Source organism: Oryzias latipes, chromosome 2 (assembly GCF_002234675.1).
Source record: "Oryzias latipes chromosome 2, ASM223467v1".
NCBI lineage: Eukaryota > Metazoa > Chordata > Actinopteri > Beloniformes > Adrianichthyidae > Oryzias > Oryzias latipes.
The window spans coordinates 4,114,877-4,140,613 of NC_019860.2; the positions used below are offsets into that span (position 1 = coordinate 4,114,877).

The 25,737-nt window shown below is 43.4% G+C and overlaps 2 protein-coding genes across 1 annotated transcript; one reads left to right on the forward strand and one right to left on the reverse strand.

Annotated features, from left to right (window-relative positions):
* Positions 1 to 25,737, forward strand: part of LOC101172625 (oocyte zinc finger protein XlCOF6-like) — a 185,082-nt gene that overhangs the window by 117,860 nt on the left and 41,485 nt on the right.
* On the reverse strand, positions 1,704 to 25,214 carry LOC101155012 (NACHT, LRR and PYD domains-containing protein 12). The gene is made up of 12 exons (XM_023962009.1): positions 25,098 to 25,214; positions 24,336 to 24,473; positions 24,155 to 24,253; positions 23,508 to 23,627; positions 21,074 to 21,120; positions 19,201 to 20,986; positions 16,291 to 16,467; positions 12,671 to 12,847; positions 8,512 to 8,688; positions 4,477 to 4,653; positions 3,214 to 3,387; positions 1,704 to 2,897 (listed from the first exon to the last, which is right to left on the reverse strand). The coding sequence occupies exons 2-12, from the start codon at positions 24,419 to 24,421 to the stop codon at positions 2,891 to 2,893; spliced, it is 3,027 nt and encodes a 1,008-aa protein (XP_023817777.1). The 5' UTR covers positions 24,422 to 24,473; positions 25,098 to 25,214; the 3' UTR covers positions 1,704 to 2,890.

Sequence of the window (25,737 nt, forward strand, 5' to 3'; positions counted from 1 at the left end):
ACAAATTAATGCATTTACAAACAATAACTTAAGGTGAAGCTGAAAGGCTTCAGGGTGAACCAAGGCCAAAATAACAAACACAAATCCTACCTATCTAAGCCCAGAAAACAATCTCACCTGAACCAAAGGAAAAGGGAAAAACAAAGACAAACACTAACCTCCTTGGACTGACTTCAACAGGAGAAAATGAGTACTAAAGAAAATTACAGTTCACCCCTAAAGCTTCACATGAACAAAATTAGAAACCAAAAGACTAAACAGACTGGGCACAAAACCACAAAGTACTAGAAAACAACACTAAGTGCAACACACAACATACAGGTGGAAAACTACAAAACGAATGGAGAAGAGTGCCAAGCTGCAATGGAGACTGGTTGCAGCCAAGCTCCCTTCTCATAGACTGGAGGTCCACATGGTGCTTGTAACCCTTGTGCTATCCTATGGGGTCCAGATGACCCGATCCTTATATTGACATGTTATTCCTACCATGACAAAGGTGGATAAAGGTGGAAAGATTTCATGTAATCCATGGACACCAGTGAAGATCACAAATCATTGAAGAAAAAAGGTTCAGCGCACTGTCTTGTAGGGTCTAGATCAGGGGTCGGGAACCTAAGGCTCGCGAGCCATATATGGCTCTTTTGATGGTCACATGTGGCTCGCAGACAAATCTTTAATTCAAATTTTTTTTCTTCATTAGACCAGTCCTTCTCGTGCGCGATGCGATGGCAGAGGCGCGCAGTAGTAGCGGTGCTTAGAGAGACAAATCTGCGCCAGCACTAGTATAAGTTTAAAATTGTCTATTAATTCACAGAGTTTGTACCACCCGGAAACCTGTGAATTGCCGTGCCTAAAACTGCGCGCTCCCGTCTCTGAGAAAGAGCGCGCAGTTGCGGGGACGGGATGTGTGAGGGAGAAAGCAGAGGGTGGGGCTGAGGTGTTGTGGGGACAGGCAGCAGGTGAATCGCGCAGGGATTGTAAATAGGTAAAACCCACTGCCTGTCACTCACTGCAGCGTGTGAGTGTGTGTTTGGCTCCAGGTCCGCATGTGAGCAGTCTGTCTCACATCTACAAAACATTCATACCAACCTAAGATCACGTTTAAAGTCTCAACGCCTGCATGAAGCAGAAACTCACCACGTAAACCAGACTAGACCATCAGCAAAACTACCACGAGAAATACTCATCATTTATTAGAAACAGCATAACAATGTTATTAAAAAGAATCCACAGACTTATTGTACTTTAAAAATGTTGAAATTACATCAAATGCACACATTCACTTGTATTTTAGTTTTAAACATATTGTCGCGGACTGAGTTGGATGGCTGTTGGGCCGCGTTAAAAGTTCTGGAGTTCATTGACCGCATCAAGCAGAGAGCTGATTGGCTCTCAGTTCTGTCGCTCAGCCTGTTGTTAGGTAGTTTGGACCAATGGGGTTCAGCTATGGGCCGAATAAGGGAAAGGGGAGGGCTGCAGCGGGAGCAGGGGAATATAAAGTTGGGAGACGCGCTCTCGTCTCGTCTCGGCGGGAGAGATTCAGGAGTTGCTGAATTAATTGTTCGGCGTTTGTCGCGGTCTGCAGTAACCCGAATAAAGAACCTTAAAAGAGGTTAAGTCTCCGTGCCTCAGTGTGGGAAAGGGACACTACATTATTGTATGGCTCTTTCGAAATTACATTTCAAAATATGTGGCGTTTATGGCTCTCTTGGCCAAAAAGGTTCCCGACCCCTGGTCTAGATGACCCACTCCCAATGTTAAAGTGCCTAGGATAGCACAAGGGTTAAGGCTGCCTCCATCAACCTGGGTCCAAATGGAGGCCACACCCTATCCAGCACACCTAGAAATAATCACAAAAATGCACAAGAACACAGAGGTCCCACTCTGCTACAGAAATACAGAACACACAGAACAAAAAGAAATCCAAATCAAATACGGCTACAGCCGTAACAATGCAAAAGAAATCTGTCTTTTCCAAAATCCCTTTTTTGCTGACATCGATGAAGCCCAGCCATCTTATCAGTTTGAGCTAGCCGAGTTACGGAACTGTGATGTTTTGAAAGATGCATTCAAGCCCAACAGTCTCATTGACTTCTATGCCACCCACCCAAATGACACAAATCCTAACATAAAAAAAAGCAATGAAGATGTTTGGCAGCACATATTTAGTACAGACCAAAGGTTTGGACACACCTTCTCATTCAAAGAGGTTTTTTGTATTTTCATGACTATGAAAATGATAGCGCTAGCTAGCTACCTAGCTAGATAGATAGACAGACAACTTTATTTATCCATTTGGGAGGTTCCCGCAGGGAAATCAACATCTCCATCGCATACCATACAGCACTGGTTGGCAAACTCTGTTTGTCAATGAGAGTTTCTGGAGAACAGAAAAGTGTGAAAAATCTGGAACCAGAATCTTGTGATTCAAAGTCCTGGTTCTGTCCCTGTTCCAGAGACAGAACCAGAACCACACATAGATCTGTCATCCAGAAATGTTCTGTCTGATCAATGATTCCCTCAATCCTTGATTGGTCCATACCAAACTCACATTTGTTCATCAAATGTACATCAAAGAAAAAAGTGATGATCTAGAAAAAAATCTGTTTGTCTGCAGGTCTGTTTTTCTCCAGATCCTGGAGCTGCTGAACATCTGAATCCAACCCATGTTTCAGATCAACACTCCAAGGTATAATGAGAAGAGGAAGTGCAGTTCTCCATCAGTCCACCAGGGGAGCTGCAGCACAATAACTGTCCATTTGATGCTGAGAGAGACAGTGGAGCTGATCTCAGATCAGTTCCTGCTGCAGCTCTGACACTCATCTCCACTTCCTCTGATTCCTCCATCACTCTGCTCTCCACCTCCCAGGAACACCGTCCAGTAGGAACCTCAGAACCTGTAGAGAGAAAGTGTAGAGACAGAGATGAAGGAGTGTCTCCTGATCCTGGTCTGTCAGTCAGTGATGCAGCACAGCAGCAGAAAGAGCAGCAGGAGCTTCAGTCCTGTTCAGAGCAGCAGCTTCCTGTCATCTTCACCTGTTGGAGCTTCTGCTGCTCTGATTGGCTGACTGTTGTCCTGAAGCCTGTCATCATTCTCCTCAGAGCTTCACTGAGAAGCTGCAGCTTCACAGGAAACTCTGCATCTTTGCTCTCAGACTAACTTTAGGACCAAACATCTGGAAGCAGCTGGACTGACTCCAACCCTCTACTGACCATAGAGTCTGCAGTTTGGAGTTTGGACTCTCCACCAGATCCTGGAGCTGCTGAACATCTGAAAACTGAAGGCTGTTTTCTCTCAGGTCCAGTTCTATCAGGTGGGACGGGTTGGACTTCAGAGCTGAGACCAGAGCAGCACAGCTGGACTTTGACAAACTGCAGCTCCTCAACCTGAATCCAGAACAAAGTGTTGAGTTTAAAGACAAAGTTCATGTTTTTCATCCTTCAGTTCTTCTTAAGAGTTCAGAGCTGAAGAAGATCAGAAAGTCTAGAAAAAGTCCAAAGATGTGAAGCAACAGCAGCAGATCAGAAGAGTCCAGCAGAAGCAGAGAAGAACATTCAGGAACATTCAGGACAACATGCAGCTGCTTCAGGAAAGAAGTCCAGATGTGTGAAAGTCAAACATCAGCCTGTGGCTGCATCCAAACCAACTGATGTTTCTGCAGCAACAGCAGAAAAAGTCCACTTCCTCTTTCTGCTCAGCTCTTCTCCAAACAGCACTGAATCATGGGAGAATTTCAGCAGCATGATGCTGGAAAGTCTTCATCCCAGTTTTCAGGAGATGATCTTCCAGTCCTTCTCTGCTGCAGCCCTTCAAGCAGAGACTTTCAGCTCCAACAGATCAAAGCAGAGAGAAGAAGGAAGTGATGAGGAAGAGTCAGCAGCAAATGTTGGACATTGATCCCTGATCCATGACTTCAGCTCTGAATGAAGAGTCAGAAGCTGCTGGGAGCTTTGATGGATGATGTGATGATGTTTGTGGATGAAAAGGTGAGGATGTTTGTGGAGGATGTGTCTGTCAGAGCAGCATCCAGCTGCAGCTTGACTCTGTCACTGTCTGCTCACAAACATCAGCCGCTGGACTCTCAGCTGCATCTGCTGAAACACAGCAGCAGGACTCAGAGTGCATGTGAACGTGCACGGCTGCTTCTTCTGCACGCGCTTTAAAGGAGTCTGTTGGAGCAAAGACACAAAGAAGAGCTGATGGCTGCAAGCAGAACTTTGTGGAGCACAAATGTCAGCAGACAGCTTTGAAACAAGCAGCTGCAGGAAGAAAAGAAGAAGTTCTTCTGCAGATGTTTGAAGAGAACAAGCAGCTGCAGGAAGAAAAGAAGAAGTTCTTCTGCAGATGTTTGAAGAGAACAAGCAGCTGCAGGAAGATGCTGCTGCAGATCAGAATCTGGACATTTCTGCTCACTGTGGGTCAACACAACTTTGTCATCATATTGATCTGAAAACAACTGAAACATTGAGTCTGACCTCAGAATCTGCAGTCTGCAGTCTGGACTCTCCAGAAAACCACACAGATCAAGAACTCCATAATAGTGCAGGTTTTTGTTCCTACTCAGGTCCAGTTCTGTCAGATTAGACGGGTTTTTCTTCAGAGCTGAAACCAGAGCTTCACAGTTGATATTGAACAAACTGCAGTCCCTCAACCTGCAATCAGACAGAAAAGGGTTTTCAGGAGCAGTGATGCAGCTGGAGGTCCAGGAACTTGGTCCATTCAGTCAGGTGGGACCCGCCCTGATGACAGACAGATGACACAGATGACATTTTCCCTGTTTAGACATTTTTTTTTTAATTTGACTTGAAAAACATGAAATTATTAATAACTAAATGCATTTTCAAAATGCATGGCAGAAAATCAGATTGAACTTCTTCTTTCCCTTTTGGCTTTTCCCATCAGGGGTCGCCACTTTTATTTTCAGTGTTTGTAAATGATATGTCCTAGGAGATTAGAAATGCAGAAGTGGTGTTATATGCAGATGATGCAACTTTATTCTGTGCATCTACTACTGGGCCAGAGCTCAATACAGCCCTACAGAATCAACTTAATTTAGTCACCAATTGGGTTAAGTTGAATAAATTGGTTCTTAATACATCTAAAACAAAATGCATCGTTTTCGGTACAAAATATTTATTGAATGCACCATGTTACCTGAATTTGAGGATTGAAAATAGTTTAGTTGAACAAGTGACTAAAACCAAGCTTCTGGGCATCAAATTAGATTATCAGCTCTCTTGGACAGATCAGATTAATCACATAGTATCCAAGATGGGCAGAGGAATGGCCCTGGCTCGGAGGTGTGCGCAATATTGTCCACCTTCAGTCATGAGGACAGTTGTACAGTCTTTGGTTTTGTCACATCTGGAGTATTGCCCAGTCATTTGGTCTAGTGCGACACAGGGGCATCTAAAAAAATTACAACTTGCCCAAAATCGAGCTGCCAGGGTGGCTCTTGGTTGCTCTTTTTGGACCAATGTGAACGAGATGCACACCATTTTAGGTTGGTTAATGGTAAAAGACAAAGTACAACTCAGTCTTCAGTGCTTAATGCACAATGTCATTTTTAAAAAATGTCCACAATATTTGGTAAACAAAGTTTTATACAGTGGGTATTGTCACCAATATATATGTTCCTTTTTCAAGATCTAACTATATGAGAAGAACAGTGCTGTTTAGATCTTCTGTTGCATGGAATCAAGTGTCTGTAAGGACAAAGCTCATTAGTAACAAATATCATTTCAAAAAGATTTTAAAACTAAGATACATGGACCACTTACAATAACTAACAATTTGAATGATATGCTATGTATTATTGTTGAGGTTATGTTGCTATGTGTTTTGATATGCTGGTATAAAAATGAAATTGTTTTAACTTATTTTAACATGTGAAGCTTTTAAGGTAAATATGATGAATTAGTCACTGTATTTTCTGAAATCAGTTTTGGTTTTTGTGAAATTGGTAAAATGTATGTATTTTTTGTGTATGGACCCCAGGAAAACTAGCGACCACTTTGTGGAAGCTAATGGGGCTCCAAATAAATAGCGAATCAACCTCTCTCTTGAGGTTGTGTCGCATGGTTAACTAGGCAATGTTTTACGCCGGATGCCCTTCCTGATGCAACCCTGTCAATGTATCTGGGCTTGGGACCGGCACAGAAGTAGAGAAGGGAATAGGGAGCAGCCTGGATTTGAACCCTAGTTTCACAGACGGAAGGTGCCGCAAACCAGCACGAGCTAAACCAGCTCCTGTAGAAAAGCAGATTGAACTAACAGTTGGAAAATGAATTTTCATTTGAATTACTGAACCAAAAACAAGAAGTTAAAATTCAATGGATTTTGCTTTCATTTAAAGCTTTGATCATAAATCATCAGATTAAATTGTATTTTTTCATCTTGAATCCTAAATTGTAAAATAGATTTCCAAATGACATCATCATCTTACAAAAAGAATTGTTCATTGAGAATGAAATATCATCATCATGCATGAATAAAAATTCCATGGGAAAAACTTTATCACATTTAATTGAATTAGACAAAAAATCAAGTAAACAAAAAAGTTAAACCCCCTGCAGAAATTTTACAGAGGATGAAGATTCAAGAAAATAAAGTTGCTGAGTCATGAAAACTTGGAAAAGAGACATTGAAGAATTTTCCTAAAGAACCTTCAGCACAGAAAATCCTCGTGATCAATCCTCCTACATCAATTCATTTGATGAAGAAAATCTAAACATCAGTTTGCTTCAAACACGGCTGCAGTTTTTTTAGGTCCCCTTAGTCTCTTTTTGATCAGTTTGTCAGTAGAATTTCATTTCTAAGCTCTTCCATGATGACTCCCTGATGAAACTGAAAGTGAAGATTGAAACTATGCCGACTCAGCAGGAAGTAGACAGTTTGAGCAAAGGTCCAAATTCTCAGCATCAGTTCAAGTCACTGACTGCTCAAAAGGACAACTTTGCTGAGTTATGATAAAATGGTAAATTGTGCATAGCGCTTTTCTACCTTCCTCAAAGGTCCAAATCCCATTACACTCACAGTCCTATTGACACATTCACGTCGGCTCTGCCGCCAACCTTCCACCAGAGGCAAGGTGGGGTTCAGTGTCTTGCCCAAGAACACTTTGAAAAATGGACGGGCAAGTCAAGAATCGAACCTGGAATCTTCTGATCAGAGGTCAACAGCCCTACCACTGCACCACGGCCATCCGACCAAGTTGTGAATTTATATTGTGTTTTTTAATTAACCCTTGTGCTATCCTAGGCACTTTAACATTGGGAGTTGAGTCATCTAGACTCACTAGACAGTGCTCTGAACCTTTTTTCTTCATTGATTTGTGAACCTCACTGGTGTCCATGGATTACATGAAATCTTTCCACCTTTATCCACCTTGGTCATAGTAGGGAGAACATGTCAATGCAAAGGAGGGGTCATCTAAGATGGCACAAGTGTTAATAGCAGTGGTTTATTAGATTTGTCAGTCATTAAAGTTAAAATACTGTAAAAATGTGTGTTGCATAAATAAAAGTCGCATCATTCTGAAGATAGGAATAGCTGTTTTTTTCTGCATTGATGCCTGTTGTTGCAAATTTCAATCAAACCAAAAATTTATCTATTTTATGTGCAATAGTCAAATAAACTATGTCACGCTCCAGAGTGAGACCGACAGGTCCAAGAAAAAAAAAAAACACTCCAGAGGTTTGTGTGGATGAGAAAATCCCTGTTATTTTATTTTACAGTTGGTAACCAGCAGCAATTTCAGAACATGCTCTGAAACACAGACTCCTCCTTGACTTGAACCAATAGATAGATAGAGAGATAGAGAGATAGATCTCTATCTATATATCTATATGTATATAGTCGCAAGCTCTTATAAAATACCTGGCCCCTCCCCTGGTCCAGATGATTCAATTTCAGCTTAATTGTTGAATTTTGCTCAGTCGCTACAAAAACCTACCAAACCCAGAGTTTGGGTCCTTTGACCCAGGAAGTGAAACTGAAAAGGTTAGCAAAACAGTCAGCAAAACATTGAAACATAATACTGGGTAGGGATGGGACTTGAAGTCCCATGAAGCTTCCCTTGGGGTTCATGTAATTGTGCCGGAAAAATGAACCACCCATTCAGGGCTTTGAAACCACACAGAACAGCGGCATCTGGTGGCAGACTGGATGTATATAGACATGTGTTTCAACAGTGCTCCTTGTAACACTTCCTGGGGGAGGATCCCTCCTTCATGTGGGCACCCCTGAGGTTTCTTCGTTTTTTCCGGAATCCGTTTTTTATAGGAGTTTTTCCTTACCGCGAAGGGGGGTCTAAGGGCAGGGATGTCCAGTTTGGCTTAGTAACTTTGTTAGTTTAATTTAGTATTTTCCTGTGGAATTCTATGTATTCATGATCCTTTTGATTTTTTGTTTAACTTTTTCAATTATCTATACGAAAGCCCTTTGAGACGACTGTTGTTGTGAATTTGGGCTACACAAATAAAATTGAAATGAATTGAATGAAGTCTGACCTCAGAATCTGTAGTCTGCAGTCTGGACTCTCCAGCAAACCACACATATGAAGAAATGCTGAATCCTTCATGTTCTTGTTCCAGCTCAGGTCTAGTTCTGTCAGATTGGACGGGTTTTTCTTCAGAGCTGAGACCAGAGCTTTACAGCTGAACTCTGACAATCTGCAGTACTTCAACCTGCAATCAGACAGAAAAGTGTGTTCAGGAGCAGTGATGCAGCTGGAGGTCCAGGAACTTGGTCCATTCAGTCAGGTGGGACCCGGCAAAATGTGATCTGTGGGACTGACCGATTAAGTTTTCCCTTTTTAGCTATTTCTCTTGGATTTTGACCCAAAAACATGATAGGAAAAATAAAATGCCATAGATCTGAAATGACTTTAAAATGAAGGTAAACAGACAAGGAATTAAAATGTCATTTATCATGAATTATTAATTACTAAATAAAATTTCAAAATGCATGGTGGAAATGCAGATTTTTCTGTGCCCATAGACCCAGACGAGCTCATAATCACCACCCAAGAGTTCTGAGCATCCCCCCGCCCCAACCCCAGGTATGAGCCAGGACCCCCCAAGGGAGACCCGCCCCGCGCTCCAGGCAGCCACCCACCCAGCCCACGGTTAGTCTAGGAAGGAGCAAGGCAGGGGCCAGCTGCCCCCGCCCAGGAGGAGGGCACCCAGGAGATGAGAGGGTCCACAAGAGGTGTTGTGAACATTGCCCGACCAGGTTCGCCCACAGTTGAATTTTGGTGAAGCCTAGCGCTCGGGGGCAAGGACCAGAACCCACACCACAGTGACACGGACACCTCCCAACTCAGGTGTGATGTGATCCCCGGCTCCTGGTCTTGCCAGAAAGCTCAGGAATCCCTCCCTGCATGGAGAGAGGGCTGCCTGGCCCAGGAAGCCAGCATCCAGGGAACACGCCCGCCGTTGCCAAGGGCCCAGTACCCCCTACCAAGGATGGGGTAGGGGACAGATGGTCCCACCTTCCTTGTGAACTGCGTGTGTGTGTATTTGTGAGGGCGTGTGTGTGCATGTGTGTGTTTACGTTGGAATGTATATTTTGAGGAGAAAGGGTGTGTGTACTAAAATGGTGCAGTTAAAATTGGCAGGTAGGACACTGAGGGGACATCTCCTGATTACTTACAGTGATGTCCCCTCCCCTTCCCCACCAAGTGGCCCTTAATGTCTACGGTGCAGTTAGAATTGGCAGGTAGGGCGCTAAAGAAAGGACATCTGTGACAGTGATGTCCAAGCACTCCCCCCTCCCTTCCAAGAGCCCTATATGTCTAAGATGCAAATAAAACCAAGAGGGGGGGCGCTATTCCATATGGCAACTATGGGAGAGGGACCATTGCCAAGTAGCTCCTCCCCCCAAGGTGCAATGCAGGCTGCCCCCCCCCATCACCCTAATAAGAGATTATATGAGGAAGGGGGTAAGTCGGGGACAGCTGGTAGACTGACCTCCCAGGTCCCGCCACCACCCACCCCACATAGAGAGAGAGGAGCAAGAAAGCGCCAACCCCCCGGAGCAAGTCCAGGCCTTATGAGAGCTCTGGTCAGGCTTTGAGGACGAGGCAACGAACCAGCCGCGGCGACCGCCGATTGCCTCAGCAGAGACCCTGACCCGGCAAACCTTCAAAGTCACGTACTGATAGTGGGCCCTCCCCCTCCCCCAGACAGCCCCACCCACCCACAAGACAGGGTCAAAAAGCCCCCCCCCCCAGCCCTGGTAAATGTCACCCAAAGCGACTGTGGGCCACAAGAGGGTTGCCCCGTTCCAGACCCAGGAAAGGAGTGATCACAGCCCCAGGTGCAGATGGGCGGCCCCCCCCCCCCAGGCACAGGCAAAAGGACCACCCCCCAAGCCAAGCCAGAAATGTAGATTAAACTGACACTTGGAAAATGATTATATTGGGACGAGCCTGGGGGCTGGCTCGCTGGGATCCTCTGGGGCTCTCCCTCCCCATCACAGAGTGGGGAGGGCATTGGGGGGATTTGGGAGGAGGGGTCAGATAATATTGGGTGTGAAGAGGGTTGTAGAGGGCAGGGTTATGGGGGTGTGTGAAGCTGTGGGTGTTCTGCGATCCCTGGGTTCCCCGGGTCGGGTGCTGGGGTTGGCCTAAGGAGACGGGGCGCCGGTTGGGTGGTGGGCGGCTCATGGGTTCTCGGGGCCCTGGACTCATCCTTGGCCCTAGTCTTGGTGTCTGGCGCCCGGTGGCCCCCATGACTACTGCCTGGTACGGCTAAGCGCTCCTGTCCTGTGGCCTGGGGGCCAGACGCCGGGTTCGCCTATGCCCCTGGGCGCCGGGGGGGCCCCCTGAAGGGAGGCCTTCCCAGTGCCTTGCTGCTGAGAAGGCTGCCCCTCCCAGGCTGCTTGGATCCCGATGCGCGGGGTGCTCCTGGCCTGGGGGTCTCTCCTCCCCATCCTGGTCTGGCTGGTCGGGCTGGGGAGGATCTGGTTCCCCTTATGAACACACGGTTCACTGCGGCAGCATGCATGTATCTCCACCCCCACGTGCACTTGCACACTGTTCCCTGTCTGCTTCATCCCTCCTCATAACCCACAGTATATTGATGGACAGACATTTTCCGTTCATCTTCGTGTCAGAATTTCACCTTTGATGTAATATTTGTCTTTCCAGCAGATCTGATATAATTGTTACAGCTTAAAATAATAACTTATTCAAATCAGTATTTGTATTCCCCAGCTTCTCACCTCTCTTCCCTTTACACTCCCCCCCCCCCCCCCACATTCTTCCACTCTCCCTCCCCGGACACACTAAATGTAACTAATAAATAAAGTATAATACAACAAAAAGGGGTTAATACAAATCTACACTCTGGTTTTTTTAAGTTCTATAACCTCTTTTTGTGATAGTAAAACCTGTCCAACACAAAAGGCCTTCAGCTCTAATCTGTTTGCTCAGCTGTTGGACAGAACAAGTTAAAAGAAAAGAAAAAAGAAAAAACAGAAAAATAAAAAATAAAAGGAAAATAAATATTAATTGAACTATATTACATGACAATTTAGAATCCGGTACATTTTATTTAATTTAAAACTTTGATTTCATAAATATCAGATGAAATTGTAATTCTTCATCTTAAATTCCAAGTGTAAAATTCATTTTCAAATGACATGATCACATTTTAAAGTGAATTGTTCATTAAGAATTGAAGATCACTTTGAATTATGGGTAAAAAAGTCAAGTGTACAGTAAAAATGTAAACCTCCTGCAGATATTTTACAAAGGATGCTCCTCCAGATGCAACTATTCACTCCTCTGGAATTCTCCCAGAGGAGCTAGAGGAAATAGCCAAGGAGATGAAAGTCTGGACATCTTTAGTTAGACTTCTGCCAGACCAGGATGAGCAGATGATGGAAGAATGACTGACATAGCTGCTTTTACAGTCCTTCCATGTTTATCTGGAGAAAGGAAAGGAAAGGCATCCATCATCGCCTACTGGCACATATCATGGCATAGCAGTGTGGGAATGGCTTACTCTTTATAGACTGCTTCACGGGCGTGGCCACATTAGCATAATTTCAGAACATTTAGATTTAACATTCAAAGCAGAGAGAAGTAAGTGGCCAGTAAGTGATGAGGAGGAGTCAGCAGCAAATGTTGGACATTGATCCCTGATCCATGACTTCAGCTCTGAATGAAGAGTCAGACGCTGCTGGGAGCTTTGATGGATGATGTGATGATGTTTGTGGATGAAAAGGTGAGGATGTTTGTGGAGGATGTGTCTGTCAGAGCAGCATCCAGCTGCAGCATGACTCTGTCACTGTCTGCTCACAAACATCAGCCGCTGGACTCTCAGCTGCATCTGCTGAAACACAGCAGCAGGACTCAGAGTGCATGTGGGCGTGCACGGCTGCTTCTTTTGCATGCGCTTTAAAGGAGTCTGTTGGAGCAAAGACACAAAGAAGAGCTGATGGCTGCAAGAAGAACTTTGTGGAGCACAAATGTCAGCAGACAGCTTTGAAACAAGCAGCTGCAGGAAGAAGAGAAAAAGTTCTTCTGCAGATCTTTGAAGAGAACAAGCAGCTGCAGGAAGATGCTGCTGCAGATCAGAATCTGGACATTTCTGCTCATTGTGGGTCAACACTACTTTGTCGTCATAATGATCTGAACACAACTGAAACATGGAGTCTGACCTCAGAGTCTGCAGTCTGCAGTCTGGACTCTCCAGAAAACCACATAGATGAAGAACTCCTGAATCCGGCAGGTTCTTGTTCCAGCTCAGGTCCAGTTCTGTCAGATTGGATGGATTTTTCTTCAGAGCTGAGACCAGAAGTTCACAGCTGGTCTTTGACAAACTGCAGTCTATCAACCTGAAATCAGACAGAAAAGTTTGTTCAGGAGCAGTGATGCAGCTGGAGGTCCAGGAACTTAGTCCATTCAGTCAGGTGGGACCCGCCCTGATGACAGACTGACAGATAACATTTTCACTGTTTAGAAATTTCTTTTCGATTTTGATTTAAAAACATGATAAATTAAAATGCAATAGATTTCAAATTACTTTAAAATAAAGTTAAAACAGATGTGGAATTGAAATGTTTTTATCATCATATATTAATATTAACCATATACATTTTAAAATGCATGGCAGAAACGCAGGTTGAATTTTTTTTCATTTATGGAATAAAAAAAAGACTATTTAAAATCCAATAGATTTGGCTTTGATTTAAAGCTAATGCATTTTCAAATGACATCATCAGATTGCAAAGGGAATTGTTCATTGAGAAATAGAGATCACTTTGAATTAGAGGTAGAGTACAATACCACATACTGGTAAAACATGTATGCAACTGTGTGTTTTGAAATAGGCAGCAGAAAAGAAAACGAGTTGGTGGTGAATTATTTTTTATTTTTTCAGTGATCAATAATCAGCGTCCAAAAATCCATTAAAGTCCTCATTCGCTGTGTCTCTCTGTAAACTTACATGCACTGTGTGTGCATGGACTCAGAGTGCATGTGAGCGTGCATGGCTGATTCTTCTGCACTTGTTTAAAGGAGTCTGTTGGAGCAAAGACACAAAGAAGAGCTGATGGCTGCAAGCAGGACTTTGTGGAGCACAAATGTCAGCAGGCAGCTTTGAAACAAGCAGCTGCAGGAAGAAAAGAAGAAGTTCTTCTGCAGATCTTTGAAGAGAACAAGCAGCTGCAGGAAGAAAAGAATCTGGACATTTCTGCTCACTGTGGGTCAACACAACTTTGTCATCATATTGATCTGAACACAACTGAAAGATGGAGTCTGACCTCAGAGTCTGCAGTCTGCATTCTGGACTCTCCAGAAAACCACATAGATGAAGAACTCCTGAATCCTGCAGGTTCTTGATCTCGCTCAGGTCCAGTTCTGTCAGGTTAGACGGGTTTTTCTTCAGGGCTGAACCCAGAGCTTCACAGCTGATCTCTGACAAACTGCAGTACTTCAACCTAAACTTAGACAGAAAAGTGTGTTCAGGAGCAGTGATGCAGCTGGAGGTCCAGGAACTTAAATTCAGTCCCGAGGGAGCCGCCCTGATGACAGACTGACAGATGACATTTTCACTGTCTGAAAGAAAGAAAGCAATTTCTTTTGGATTTTGACCCAAAAACATGATGTTAAATCAAAATGCAAAAGATTGGAAAATATTTTTAAAATAAAGTTAAAACAGACGAGGAATTGAAATGTCATTTATTATCATAATTTAATAATTACTAAATACATTTTCAAAATGCATGGCAGAATGCGCATTGAACTGGCAGTTGGAAAATTAATTGTCATTTGAATTATAGAACCAAAAAAAAGATAACAATTTAAGATACAATAGATTTTGCTTTGATTTAAAGCTCTGTTTTAAAAAATGTCATATTAATCTGTATTTCTTCACCTTGAATCCTAAAGTGTAAAATGCATTTTCAAATTCCTTGATCACATTGCAAGGTAAATTATTCATTTAGACTTGAAGATCAATTTGAATAATGGGTAAACAAAATAAAATAAAAAAACATCCATAGGGAAATCTTAATCACATTTTAATGAATGCAAAACAAAATCAAGTGATCAAAGAAAGTTCAAACTTCCTGCAGATACTTTACAAATAATAATAATAATAATAACGGTTATGAATCTTATTATTCACGCTGTGGAAGCCTGAATCATCTGACAGGAGCCTTCAGTGAAGTGCGTTAATTTCTGATAATATATAGTATTCCCCCTGTATTCGCTGAGGTTAGGAACCAGACACCCGCGAATACGCAGAATCCACTAATACGGAGAACACCTGATCTTCAGCTGGTTCAGTCTACAGATGACTAACTGACAGCCGTTCTTTATTTATTTTATATTATTGTTATTAAATGAGCGCTGGTAATACAATTAACTACAGATCCCATGATGCAGTGCTTCAGCTGTCTTGCCAAACACCAACAGTTTCAATCAAGTCTAGCTTATTATGCTGCAAGTTAATGTAAAGCTAGTCCTCCTGATCCTGAAGAGAAAAGCTGATTTTGAAAACAGAGCCTTTAAAAACTGACGCCAAGGTTTTAAATAAAGTTTAAATTCACACTGACCAGATCATTTTTTGACATTGGTCAGCCACCGCTCTGGCACATTTGGAGGGTGAGCAGTGCCAGTGTGGTGGCAGGAATGTTCTCAGGAATTTTCAAGTGTCTGTGCAAACTATACACACTATAGTACCACTGTGAGCAAACCCCTGCACGCTACCCTAGTGCTATCCTAGGCACTTTAACATGGGGAGTGGGGTCATCTAGACCAGTGGTCCCCAACCTTTTTGTCACCGCGGACCGGTACAACGCAAGGCACGTTTACCGCGGACCGGTGAGGGGGTGTTGAGGTGCAACCCAAGGTGTGTATCACGTGATGTTTAGTGTCGCGACTTTGATGTGCGTTAAGTGTGACGGATGTAACAGAGAGAATCCGGTCACTTTTCAAAATAAAATGTTTTTTTCGAAAAAAAAAAACAATAAAATGGAAATTATTTTTTCTTTCTGTGCGTCCCGATGCCAAAATTTCCCGCGGCCCGCTACCGGTCCACGGCCCGGTGGTTGGGGACCACTGATCTAGACCCCACAAGAACCTTTTTTCTTCAATGATTTGTGATCTTCACTGGTGTCCATGGATTACATGAAATCTTTCCACCTTTATCCACCTTTGTCATAGTAGGGAGAACACGTCAATGGTCATCTTCACCCCATAGGATAGCACAAGGTTTAAAGCTACCACTTTCAATGAAAAGTCTTTGCAAACGCTCCTAGACCAGAATTTCGGGCTTCTTTGTCAAAAACGCTCATGATTGCATGTTGCAACGCCAGTTTTTTAGTCCAAGCTTGCAGGCTACATACAAATCGGGTGTCCATTGATCACATGCTGAAATTTTAAACAGTTGAACAGTTGAGCACTGTTACCAATCAGGGACCCAGGTTTGGTGGTCAACCTGGTAGACTCTGGTCCTTGAAAATATTGTCTGACATTAAACAGATAAGCAGCTACAGATCAGTGTCTGTCATTAGTTTGAGTTCTTGTTTGTTTTCTGACTCTGTAAACTCAGAAATCTGTCAAATGATTCAACAGCTGAACCTTTTGTTGCCATGGAAACATCTTTGTTCTGAAGAAAATCTCAGCAACTGTTTTCTTCCACTGCAAACTCTTCAAAGAATCAAAGATGTTGAATTTATGGAAAACCCAGAAAATCATTTAATCCAAACCTTTCAGCTTCAGTGAAGAACTACAAATGTAGAAATGAACCAACCAGCAGCTTCAATGTTCTGACCTCAGAGTCTGCAGTCTGCAGTTTGGACTCTCCAATCCAGAACACAGAACCTCCATGGATATATTCTTCAGGCTGTCGTTGGTCAGGTCCAGTTCTGTCAGGTGGGACGGGTTGGACTTCAGAGCTGAAGCCACAATTTCACAGTGAGTCTCTGAGAGTCCACAGCGTTGTGGAAGTCTGTGAAGAGAAAGAAAGACAGAAACAGATGATCTTCTGATGAATTCAGGTTGTGATGAAGTTCCAGTTGGACATTTCTCTCTTCATCAGAGCTTCATCTTCATCATAAAACAGTCCTCCTCATCAGTCTCTCTCAGACCTTCATCTTTCTTTCATCTGCAGCTGGAGGAGAGAAGGTGGAGCTCCATGGAGCTTCATGCTGCCCTCAGTCTGTCAGTGATCTGAGGTCTGAGCCCCAAAGTTCACAGTAGAACATCTGGATCACAGAGACTGACAGCTGTCACTCTAACCATGATGATGAGGATGAGGATTGAATGTTGACAGTTTTTAAATGTTGGTTATGATCCAGTTTACTGTTTTCATTTCCAAAATGATATTTCTATGTTTTTATTGTTTCTATTTTCGGCTCTGAAGCTGTGAAGAACAACAGTTCATCTTCCTGTTCAGTTGCAAAACTTTGAATCCAGTTTCCTTCTCAGGTCCACGTTTCCCGTCATGAACAGAACCACAGCAGCACCAACCTTCAGGCAGAACTTTCCAGAAGGTCTTCTTGGTAGAAAGAGGCTAAAGTGACAAAAAGCTTTTGTAAATCTGTACTTGATGCTTTCTTGGAACTGTTAATGTTGTCATGGAAACGCCACATTCTCGGGCGGGGTCTGTTACCAGCTGACTGACATCAAAGTGTTTCTTTACTTCTCTGCTCCTCTGAACTCTGTGGAATGATGACTCAGCATTGATGTTCTTATGGGCTTGAAGGTGAAATAAATCAAACTCTGCAGACAGCAGACCCATTTTCAAGAACAACATCGGCATCTTCTCCTGTCTGATCCTGAAGATGAACTTCTTCCTGCTATAAGAAACCTGTTTCCATGACAACGTCTCCTTCAGGACCAGCTAGAGCATGGCTGTGAACATGAGTGCAGTCACTGACTAACATGCAGTTCTCTGTGCTGACAGATCCATGAACAACTGTCTGCATCCACAGCTGCTGCTGATACCTGCTCCTCTTCCTGTCTCTGCAGCTGCATGCGGTGGAAGTATCATAGTCTGCCTCTAGTGGTGACCTTTAGAAACAGCCACAGCTTCAGTCTGTGTGTTCTAAAACTTTGTTTCTGAAGTCCAGTCCTCAGGTCCATCATCTTGAAGGCTTTTTCTGGTTCTCTGCGTAAACACACTTGCCTCCAGTGATTCGTCATCCGGCCTCTGTAGAACTCCATGATGAGCTCAGTCAGGTGTGTTTCAGCAGGTAAGATGGAAACCATGCAGGATAGTGGGCCCTGGTGCCTGGAGTTCAGAAACCCTATTCTAAAGCAGAGCTCCAGGAGCTTCAGCCTTTCAGAGTGGATGGATAGAACCTCCCTCAGGTTCCTCTCTGTCATTTCTGCCTCACAGCTTCTTTGACTCGTTCATTCCCTTTAGAACATGCGGCTCAACATTCAGGCTTTTGTCATGTGTTCAGAGGGAGAGTTCTGTTTGTTTAAGCGATGTGTTCACAGACTGTCTGGAAAAGGGAAACAGCAGACAAAGAGACCAAGGGGCGGAGCTTCAACAGGAAACAGAAAAGTGTCTTACTCCAAGAAAAGCAGGTGTATTCTCATAAAAGCCAGAAATCTTCTCCACAGGAGCCTTAGGAGACCATGATGACATCACTCTGAACTTTGACCCATCACACTCCTCACAGTTCACACACACATAAAACAATGAGGCTGTTGATGTTGCACGGACAGAAGAAGCCACATTCCAGACTGCTGATGGCTATCTAGCTTTGATCAGGAAAATCATGATTCTCATAGTTTTAGAGCCACACTATGACAAAACAGCCAGAGTCTTTTCAAAGGCACCTGTTGAATCCATGCAGGTGAATCAAAGCACGTCTGGACTTTCTTCACTGGATTTCTGAACCTCCGTATGGAGGAACAAGAACCTGTACAGGTTTATAAGTTAGCTGTGATGCTAGGCTTCATTCTGCAGTCCAAACTGCTAATTTTGTCTTTCTAATAAGGACTTTCACAAGAAACCTTTATGAACAACAGAAACTGAATTTTCTGATTGCAAAAGCCTGGATTGATCCAGAAGATTTTCTGGTTAAGTTGTACTCACACTGTAGGATTTTTCTTGAAGCATCAGAGAAATAACAATCCAGAATAATCGAAGAAGGATGTCTAAAACATAAATCCTTTCAATGGAACTGGGTAAATAAATCAATTCAAGCACATTAAGAAGCAGATTTCAGACAGATTTCCCTGATTTTCTTTCTGCACTGCTGTGTGTTGGACTCAGATCTTCAACAGAGTCTGTATGTATGCAGATGATGGTTGACTGAACCAAAGGAACCAAAAGGATCAAAAGAAAGAATTAGTTTCTGCTTCAGTTTCTTCTTTTTGTCTTCAAACTGTTTCATTCAAAGATCAATGATTTATCTAGAAAGAAGATGATGAACAGAAGAAAGAGCATTTTAGAAATGTGTTTCTAGAATGACTGACATTGTGGAAATGAAGACATCCTTTCATTCTGGACCGTCTGCTTTGTGTTCAAACCTTTTTAGAAGATTCTGGATTGGATTTCATTTGGACAAATATTATCCTTCTTTGCTCTTTAGCTAAAAGATCATGAGTGTTAAAATCAAACTGATTTTCTTCCTTCATGTTTTTTTTTCTAATCATTTTCAAACCTGTCATTCTTAGTAAATCAATTTAAACACACATTTATCATCACAATCACTTCTGGACTCACCTGAACTTTCTGCAGTTCCTCACAGCTGGGATCAGTCTCCGTTTACCCTCTTCTGATGTCTTGTACTGGTCCAGGTTCAGCTCATCCAGAACTTCCTCTGACATCAGCAGAGTGTAGGCCAGAGCTGAGCAGTGGATCTCTGAGAGTTTCTTCTCTGATTTGTTCTCTGACTTCAGGAACTCTTGGATCTCCTGATGAACTGAGAGGTCCTTCATCTCCATCAGACAGTGATAGATGTTGATGCTTCTGTCAGGAGAAAGTCCTTTACTGTTGATCTCCTTCAGGTTGTTGATGGCTTTCTGGATGGTTCCTGGATTCTTCTCTGTCTGACCCAGCAGACCTCCTAAGACTCTCTGGTTGGACTCCACAGAGAGACCATGAAGGAATCGAACCAGCAGGTCCAGGTGTCCAGTTTTACTCTGCAGGGATTTCTTCATGACTCTACTCAGATACTCATCCAGGGATGGGTTCTCCATGTTGTTCTTCAGGAATTCCTCAATGACCTTTACCTTCCTGTTGGAGTAACAGTGAAACATGTAGACTGCAGCCAGAAACTCCTGAACGCTCAGATGAACAAAGCTGTAGACCGGTTTCTGGAAGATCTCACACTCTCTTATGAAGATCTCAGTACAAACTCCAGAGTACACTGAGGCCTCTGTGACATCCAGACCACACTGCTGCAGGTCTTCTTGGTAGAACATGATGTTTCCTTTCTCCAGATGTTCAAATGCCAGCCTCCCCAGCTTCAGAAGAACTTCCCTGTCAGTCTCTGTCAGCTCTTGTGGACTTGTCTGATGTTCCTGCTGGTACTTGTTCTTCTTCCTCTTTGTCTGGACCATCAGGAAGTGGGAGTACATGTCAGTCAGGGTGGTGGGCAGCTCTCCTCTCTGCTCTGAGGTCAGCAGGTTCTCCAGAACCACAGCAGTGATCCAGCAGAAGACTGGAACTTCACACATGATGTAGAGGGACATGGAGCCCTTGATGTGGGAGATGATTCTGCTGGACAGCTCTTCATCTGGGAACCTCCTCCTGAAATACTCCTCCTTCTGAGCATCATTGAAGCCTCGGACTTCTGTCAGTCTGTCCACACATGAAGGAAGGATCTGATTGGCTGCTGCAGGTCTGGAAGTGATCCAGACCAGAGCTGAGGGCAGCAGACGTCCCTGGATGAGGTTAGTGAGCAGCACGTTGACTGAGGACTTGTGTGTGACATCAGACACCAGCGGACTGTTGTTGAAGTCCAGAGAAAGTCTGCTTTCATCCAGACCATCAAAGATGAACAGAAGTTTGCAGACAGACAGCTGTTCTGCTGGGATCTTCTGGAGTGTTGGATGGAACAGCTGGATCAGAGTGAGAAGACTGTGCTGCTCATCTCTGATCAAGTTCATCTCCCTGAAGGACAGAGGAACCACAGCACTGATGTCTTGGTTCTCCAAGCCCTCGGCCCAGTCCAGAGTGAACTTCTGCACTGAGAAGCTTTTTCCAGCTCCAGCAACTCCGCTGGTCAGAACCACTCTGATGGATCTGTGTTGGTCAGGGAGGACTTTGAAGATGTCGGGGTTCTTGATTGCAGTGCCATAGAGCTTGTTGGTCTTGGTGGTGGTCTCCAGCTGCATCACCTCATGTTGGGTGTGAGCCTCTGGTCTCAGTCCCTCTGTGATGTAGAGCTCAGTGTAGACCCTGTTGAGGAGCGTTTCTCTTCCTTCAGTTCCTTCAGCCACATGTTCACTTCTGCTCCTCAGACTGATCTGATGTTCTCCAAACATCTCCTGCAGACCGACATCTGCTGAAAGAGCAGAGAAGAAAGCTCCTTCATGAGTGTTCCACATGTTTCCAGAAGAATCCATCAGCAGATGATCAGGCTCTGACTCACCAGCTCTGGGTCTTTCTGCAGACTGGAGTCCGCTCCTCTTCTTCTCTCTGTGGACGTTTAGGAAAAACGTATTTAAAAAGCTCTCATTCAGATCCAAACAGAAATGTCAGATTTGCTTTAGGATCCTCTTTCAAATGTGTTCATTGAATCAAACCTGCTTCATTGACTTTGGTGAAATGGCATAATATTAGAACAATATTAGAATAGTTTAATTTGAATAATCACTGACAAAACTAGCAACTGTAGGAAAGAAATCTTCCGCTTTTCAGTTCTTTCCATCCATGCGTGTTCAGGAGTCGAGAGTGGTAAAGCAAAGAAGGATTCAACCGGAATAAAAATACACGAAGTTTATTGCCCTAAAAATAGTTCTAACACGGATTTAAAGACATTGTTGCAGATATCTGGATTCTCAAGTTAAAAGACCCACAGACGCATAAGTTACATGCGAATTACTTGTAGATATTCTTGAGAACAATAGAGTCCGTTCAAAACGGTCTTTTAAACATGTGTTGACACTCCTCCTTCTGGAAACATCATAGCGGCCGAATCTCCGCCCCGGAACACTCTGATTCGTCAGCCGGTATCCCTCGTGCTTCCACCGGCCAATAGATGAAGGTTGCCAACTTCAGATCCGCTCCGCCTTTCCGGGGGGGGGGGGGGGCATTTCACCCGCGCGCATAATCCAACGATCAAAAGAGTCCTCATCTGGTCCAAAATAAATCACACCGGCCAAACGAATACTCCATCACCAGCACGAGATCAGAGGTCAGCTTCATCCTCCACATGAGAAAACAAATCTGAACACTTTTCCAGGGGAAAAACCTTCAACCCAGATAGTAGAGATGTAGTCCATGACATATTTATTGCTCCTCTGGAAACTCCTAGATTTGCACAAAGAAGTCCTAGTTGCAGCTGCAACTATAAAGCATAAATGAAGGTCACTGGAGAATAAGTCCTAAAAGAGTTCAAAATGAGTTCACTTTACACTAAAGATAAAACTGCAACATAATAAAGAATAAGATATGAAAACATACAGTTCCTATACAACCTAGCAAAAGTGGAGCACTGTTATAACTCATATGTCTTTCAATGGAATGCAAAAATTTGATACATGAATCTATGGCTGGAACTGAACATATTGAAAAACACTGGATATGGACATGGATATGGAAAGTGTTTGTGGTTAGCATAAAACCTCTATTGCTAAGGACATTAAAAATGTTACCCTTTCTGATTCATCTGAAACTGACATCGATCAGTTCGTTATCCCCGGGCAACCAAAACACAATACAGTTGCTATGGAGATAAAATCAACAGAAAAACCGCCATTGTGAAAAAAGTGAATTTCCTTTCAACTTAACATACAGTATGTACCTCTTACCAATATGATTATCTTAAGTAATGTGTGAGTCAGTTGATATTGATTGCAGTGCTAGCACTTTTAGCCATATTAGCATAACTAGCATAGTTAGGATAATAAGCATCTTAAGCGATGTGTTTTTCTGAGTCAGATGACGATGCTGATCGCAATGCTACCACTTTTAAAAAGTTAGCACAACTAGCATTGTTAGCCTAATTAGCATATGCAGCTTTGACAAGCCTTGATCAAAGGTGGGCGTAGAGGTGAGGGCGATGGGGGTGGGTAGCGCCTGTGGGCCATACAACACCGCTTGCAGCTTTAATTTTCCATATTTTTTTGTTTGGCATCATTTTGTAGTTTGGCATAAGTCTTTAAACATGATCTCTATTGAAAACATAGTGTATTAAAACTAACCCCAACGGAGCTCATAGGTGGAAGTCAGGGAGGAGGGTGGGGGGACGAATGCAGCTTTAGGGCAAATGAATGACAGAAGGCGTAGAGCATGGACCTAGTTCTTGAAGTAGGTCACAGAAAAGGTGAGTTAATTGACTAACCGTCCATGGAGAGGTGTAAACAGGTAAACGCACTGCTGAGCTGCCTGCTGGAAATTCTCCCAAGGTTGTTCATTTAGTCTCCATACTGAGTAGAGTTTTGTTCCTCACTGTTGGTCTTGTTTTTCAGGAGTCCTTTTGTGTCTGTTTCAGTGAGCTTACACTGTTTAGTGGGACGTCTCTTTCAAATGATAGTTCTGTTGTGTGATCCAGACTGTGCTGAATGTGAGCAAATGTGTTTCCAGGTTAAACCAGAGCAGATCTAGTCCATCTGAAGGTCTAAATGATGCGTTAGCTGTGTTTGGAGCTCATGTCTGGACTGAGCTCAGAGAAAAGTTCAGCTGTTTGCTTCATCCTCACAGACTGAGCTTTGTGTCCTCCAGAGTTGTCCAACTGTGAGGCCTAAAGCGCTCACAGCAGATGGTTGACCTTCCTGGATGGATCAGCTGATGTTCTTGATGAGAACATTGTTGTTCCTGCTGAGAGCTGAACTCTGCTTTGTTCACTAGAAACTGCTTCTTACTGTGAGTCTGAAGGTCCTGGTTCAGTTCTGAAGAGTGGAGGATCATCTTTGGACCAGTCACTCTTCATGGATCCACAGCTGGAGGCTGCAGACTGGATTCTCTGTGTGACCTGTTGACCTCTGCAAACACCAAACCATCAGAGTGTTGGAGGATCTGCTTCTTCATGAACAGCTGATGGACTTTGACATGAACACAGACTGAGCTGTTTAGTCTGGAATAACATGACATGTTTGGATCAACAGTTTACAGGTTTCAGCATTTTTTGTCGGTCAATCCAGACTTTTTCTAGAAAAGCTGATTCCAATTCTCCATGTAGAAATTCTGGTAGCAGAAAGTCAAACTAGAACAATGTGATGTTTGGAAAGCATGAAAATCTGAATCCTAGGAGTCTGCAGTGATTCTTCTCATTAGACTGGAGCTGCTGTCAGTCAGAGTCAGCAGTCAACATGTTTTCTTCTCCAACATCTCTGATGTCTCTCAGAGACTCTCAGAAGACTCAACTGAAAAGATCTCATCACACACATGATGCTCCAAGTGAGTCTGATCAGAGAGATCCAGAACTGAACCAGACCTCAAGTCCTTCATCTGAAAACTGTTGATCATCTGAACTAGAATCCAGCCTCCAAAAACTCTGACAAACACTCACTGTTCCACTCCTGAATGGATGACTTTGAAGGTTATAGGTAAATCCTTTGATCTGTCACTCCTGAAGGACCCACAGCTGGATTCAGATCCAGGTTGGATCCTGTGAAGAATGAAGGTTGCTGGTGTGAGTCCTGAACTCTGACATGGAGAAGATCATGGACAGTTGGAGATGTTCATCTCACCTCTGAGCTTTGCTCTGGTTGTCATGGTTACCGTCTCTGCTTCTAGAGGGAGGGGCTCCCTCCTGTGGTTCCTCCCACTGATCCATGCTGCTGGATTCACTGGATCCACATCAGCTCACACACACCTTCCTCCTTCACCTGCAGAGAAAACATGTCTTCCCTTGTGCTATCTTAGATGACCCCACCCTTACACTGACGTGTTCTCCCTACAATGACAAAGGTGGATAAAGGTGGAAAGATTTCATGTAATCCATGGACACCAGTGAAAATCACAAATCATTGAAGAAAAAAGGTTCAGTGCACTGTCTTGTGGGTCTAGATGACCCAACTCCCAATGGTAAAGTGCCTAGGATAGCACAAGGGTTAAACTCTAACAGACATCCTAAATGTTACCAGATGAGGGTCTGAGTTCTGTACTCTGGTACCAAAACATTTTGCTTGTTTGTGTCAACTAAGCTGATGAACCGACTGATCTTGCTGTGTGGAATGTTGTTAGAATTTGTCATCCTGGTTATAAATGTGTTGGATTTTTAGAATAACATTAGGAACCTGAAAGAGCATCCGCAGATCAAACTGAATCAGAGTTTCTGGAAGAAGGAACAGATTTTCTCTGACCCGTCTCAACACGCCTGCATGAATAAGTTCAGTCGCCATGTTTTCAGGAATCTCTGATGTGTTTTTTGTCTGCTGCTCTTTTCCTCACAGATCAGACACAACAGCTTCATCATGAGAGGAGAAAACAACTTTTTCACAAAGACTCACCGAAAAAGAAGAAAAAAAATGGAGGAAACTCCAATGTCAGCTATCTATGTATCAATCTATGTCTGCTGGACAAACTCTGCTGTCTCTGAGTTTGACAGCAGACCTCCTCCCTGTGTGTGTGAGTGAATGTGAGACTGTTTCCTCCTCTGCGTTTACAAGAAATCACGTGACTGCACCTGCAGCATTCAGCAAGCAGCTGGGTCCTAAAGAGAACCTGATTGTATTTCAGCTCTGAGGGCCTGAACTAAATTTTAGACTAAACATTATTTGGTAATGCTTTAGAATAAGATTCCTTAATAAAATGCTTATAAGACATTAACAAGCATTATTAATGTGTATTAGGCTGCTTAGAAAGACATTTATCAGCATTTGTAAATATCTTACTGTCTGCTCATGAAGATATTTAACATTTGTTAATCTATAGAGTCAAATCTGAGACATAAAGATTTGAAACCCAAACAAAACAACTTGAAAAATTCAAGCTATAATATTAGGGTAAAGCTGAAGAAAAACACTGTTATTGATAAAAAAATATATATAAAAAGATCAGCTTTCCAGACAGTTCTGCCTCCATTAGACTAACAGCAGAACCATAAGCAGCTGCATTGCGGGGCCACATTCAGACATTTTGGGTCCCATG

Coding starts and splice junctions, on each gene's coding strand:
- LOC101155012 (XM_023962009.1), bottom strand. CDS start 24,421: ATGGATCAGTGGGAGGAACCACAGGAGGGAGCCCCTCCCTCTAGAAGC. Junction 8,689..12,670: donor TGCAGACTGCAGACTCTGAG/GTCAGACTCCAT, acceptor GTCTGATTGCAG/GTTGAAGTACTGCAGATTGT. Junction 4,654..8,511: donor TGCAGACTACAGATTCTGAG/GTCAGACTTCAT, acceptor GTCTGATTGCAG/GTTGAGGGACTGCAGTTTGT.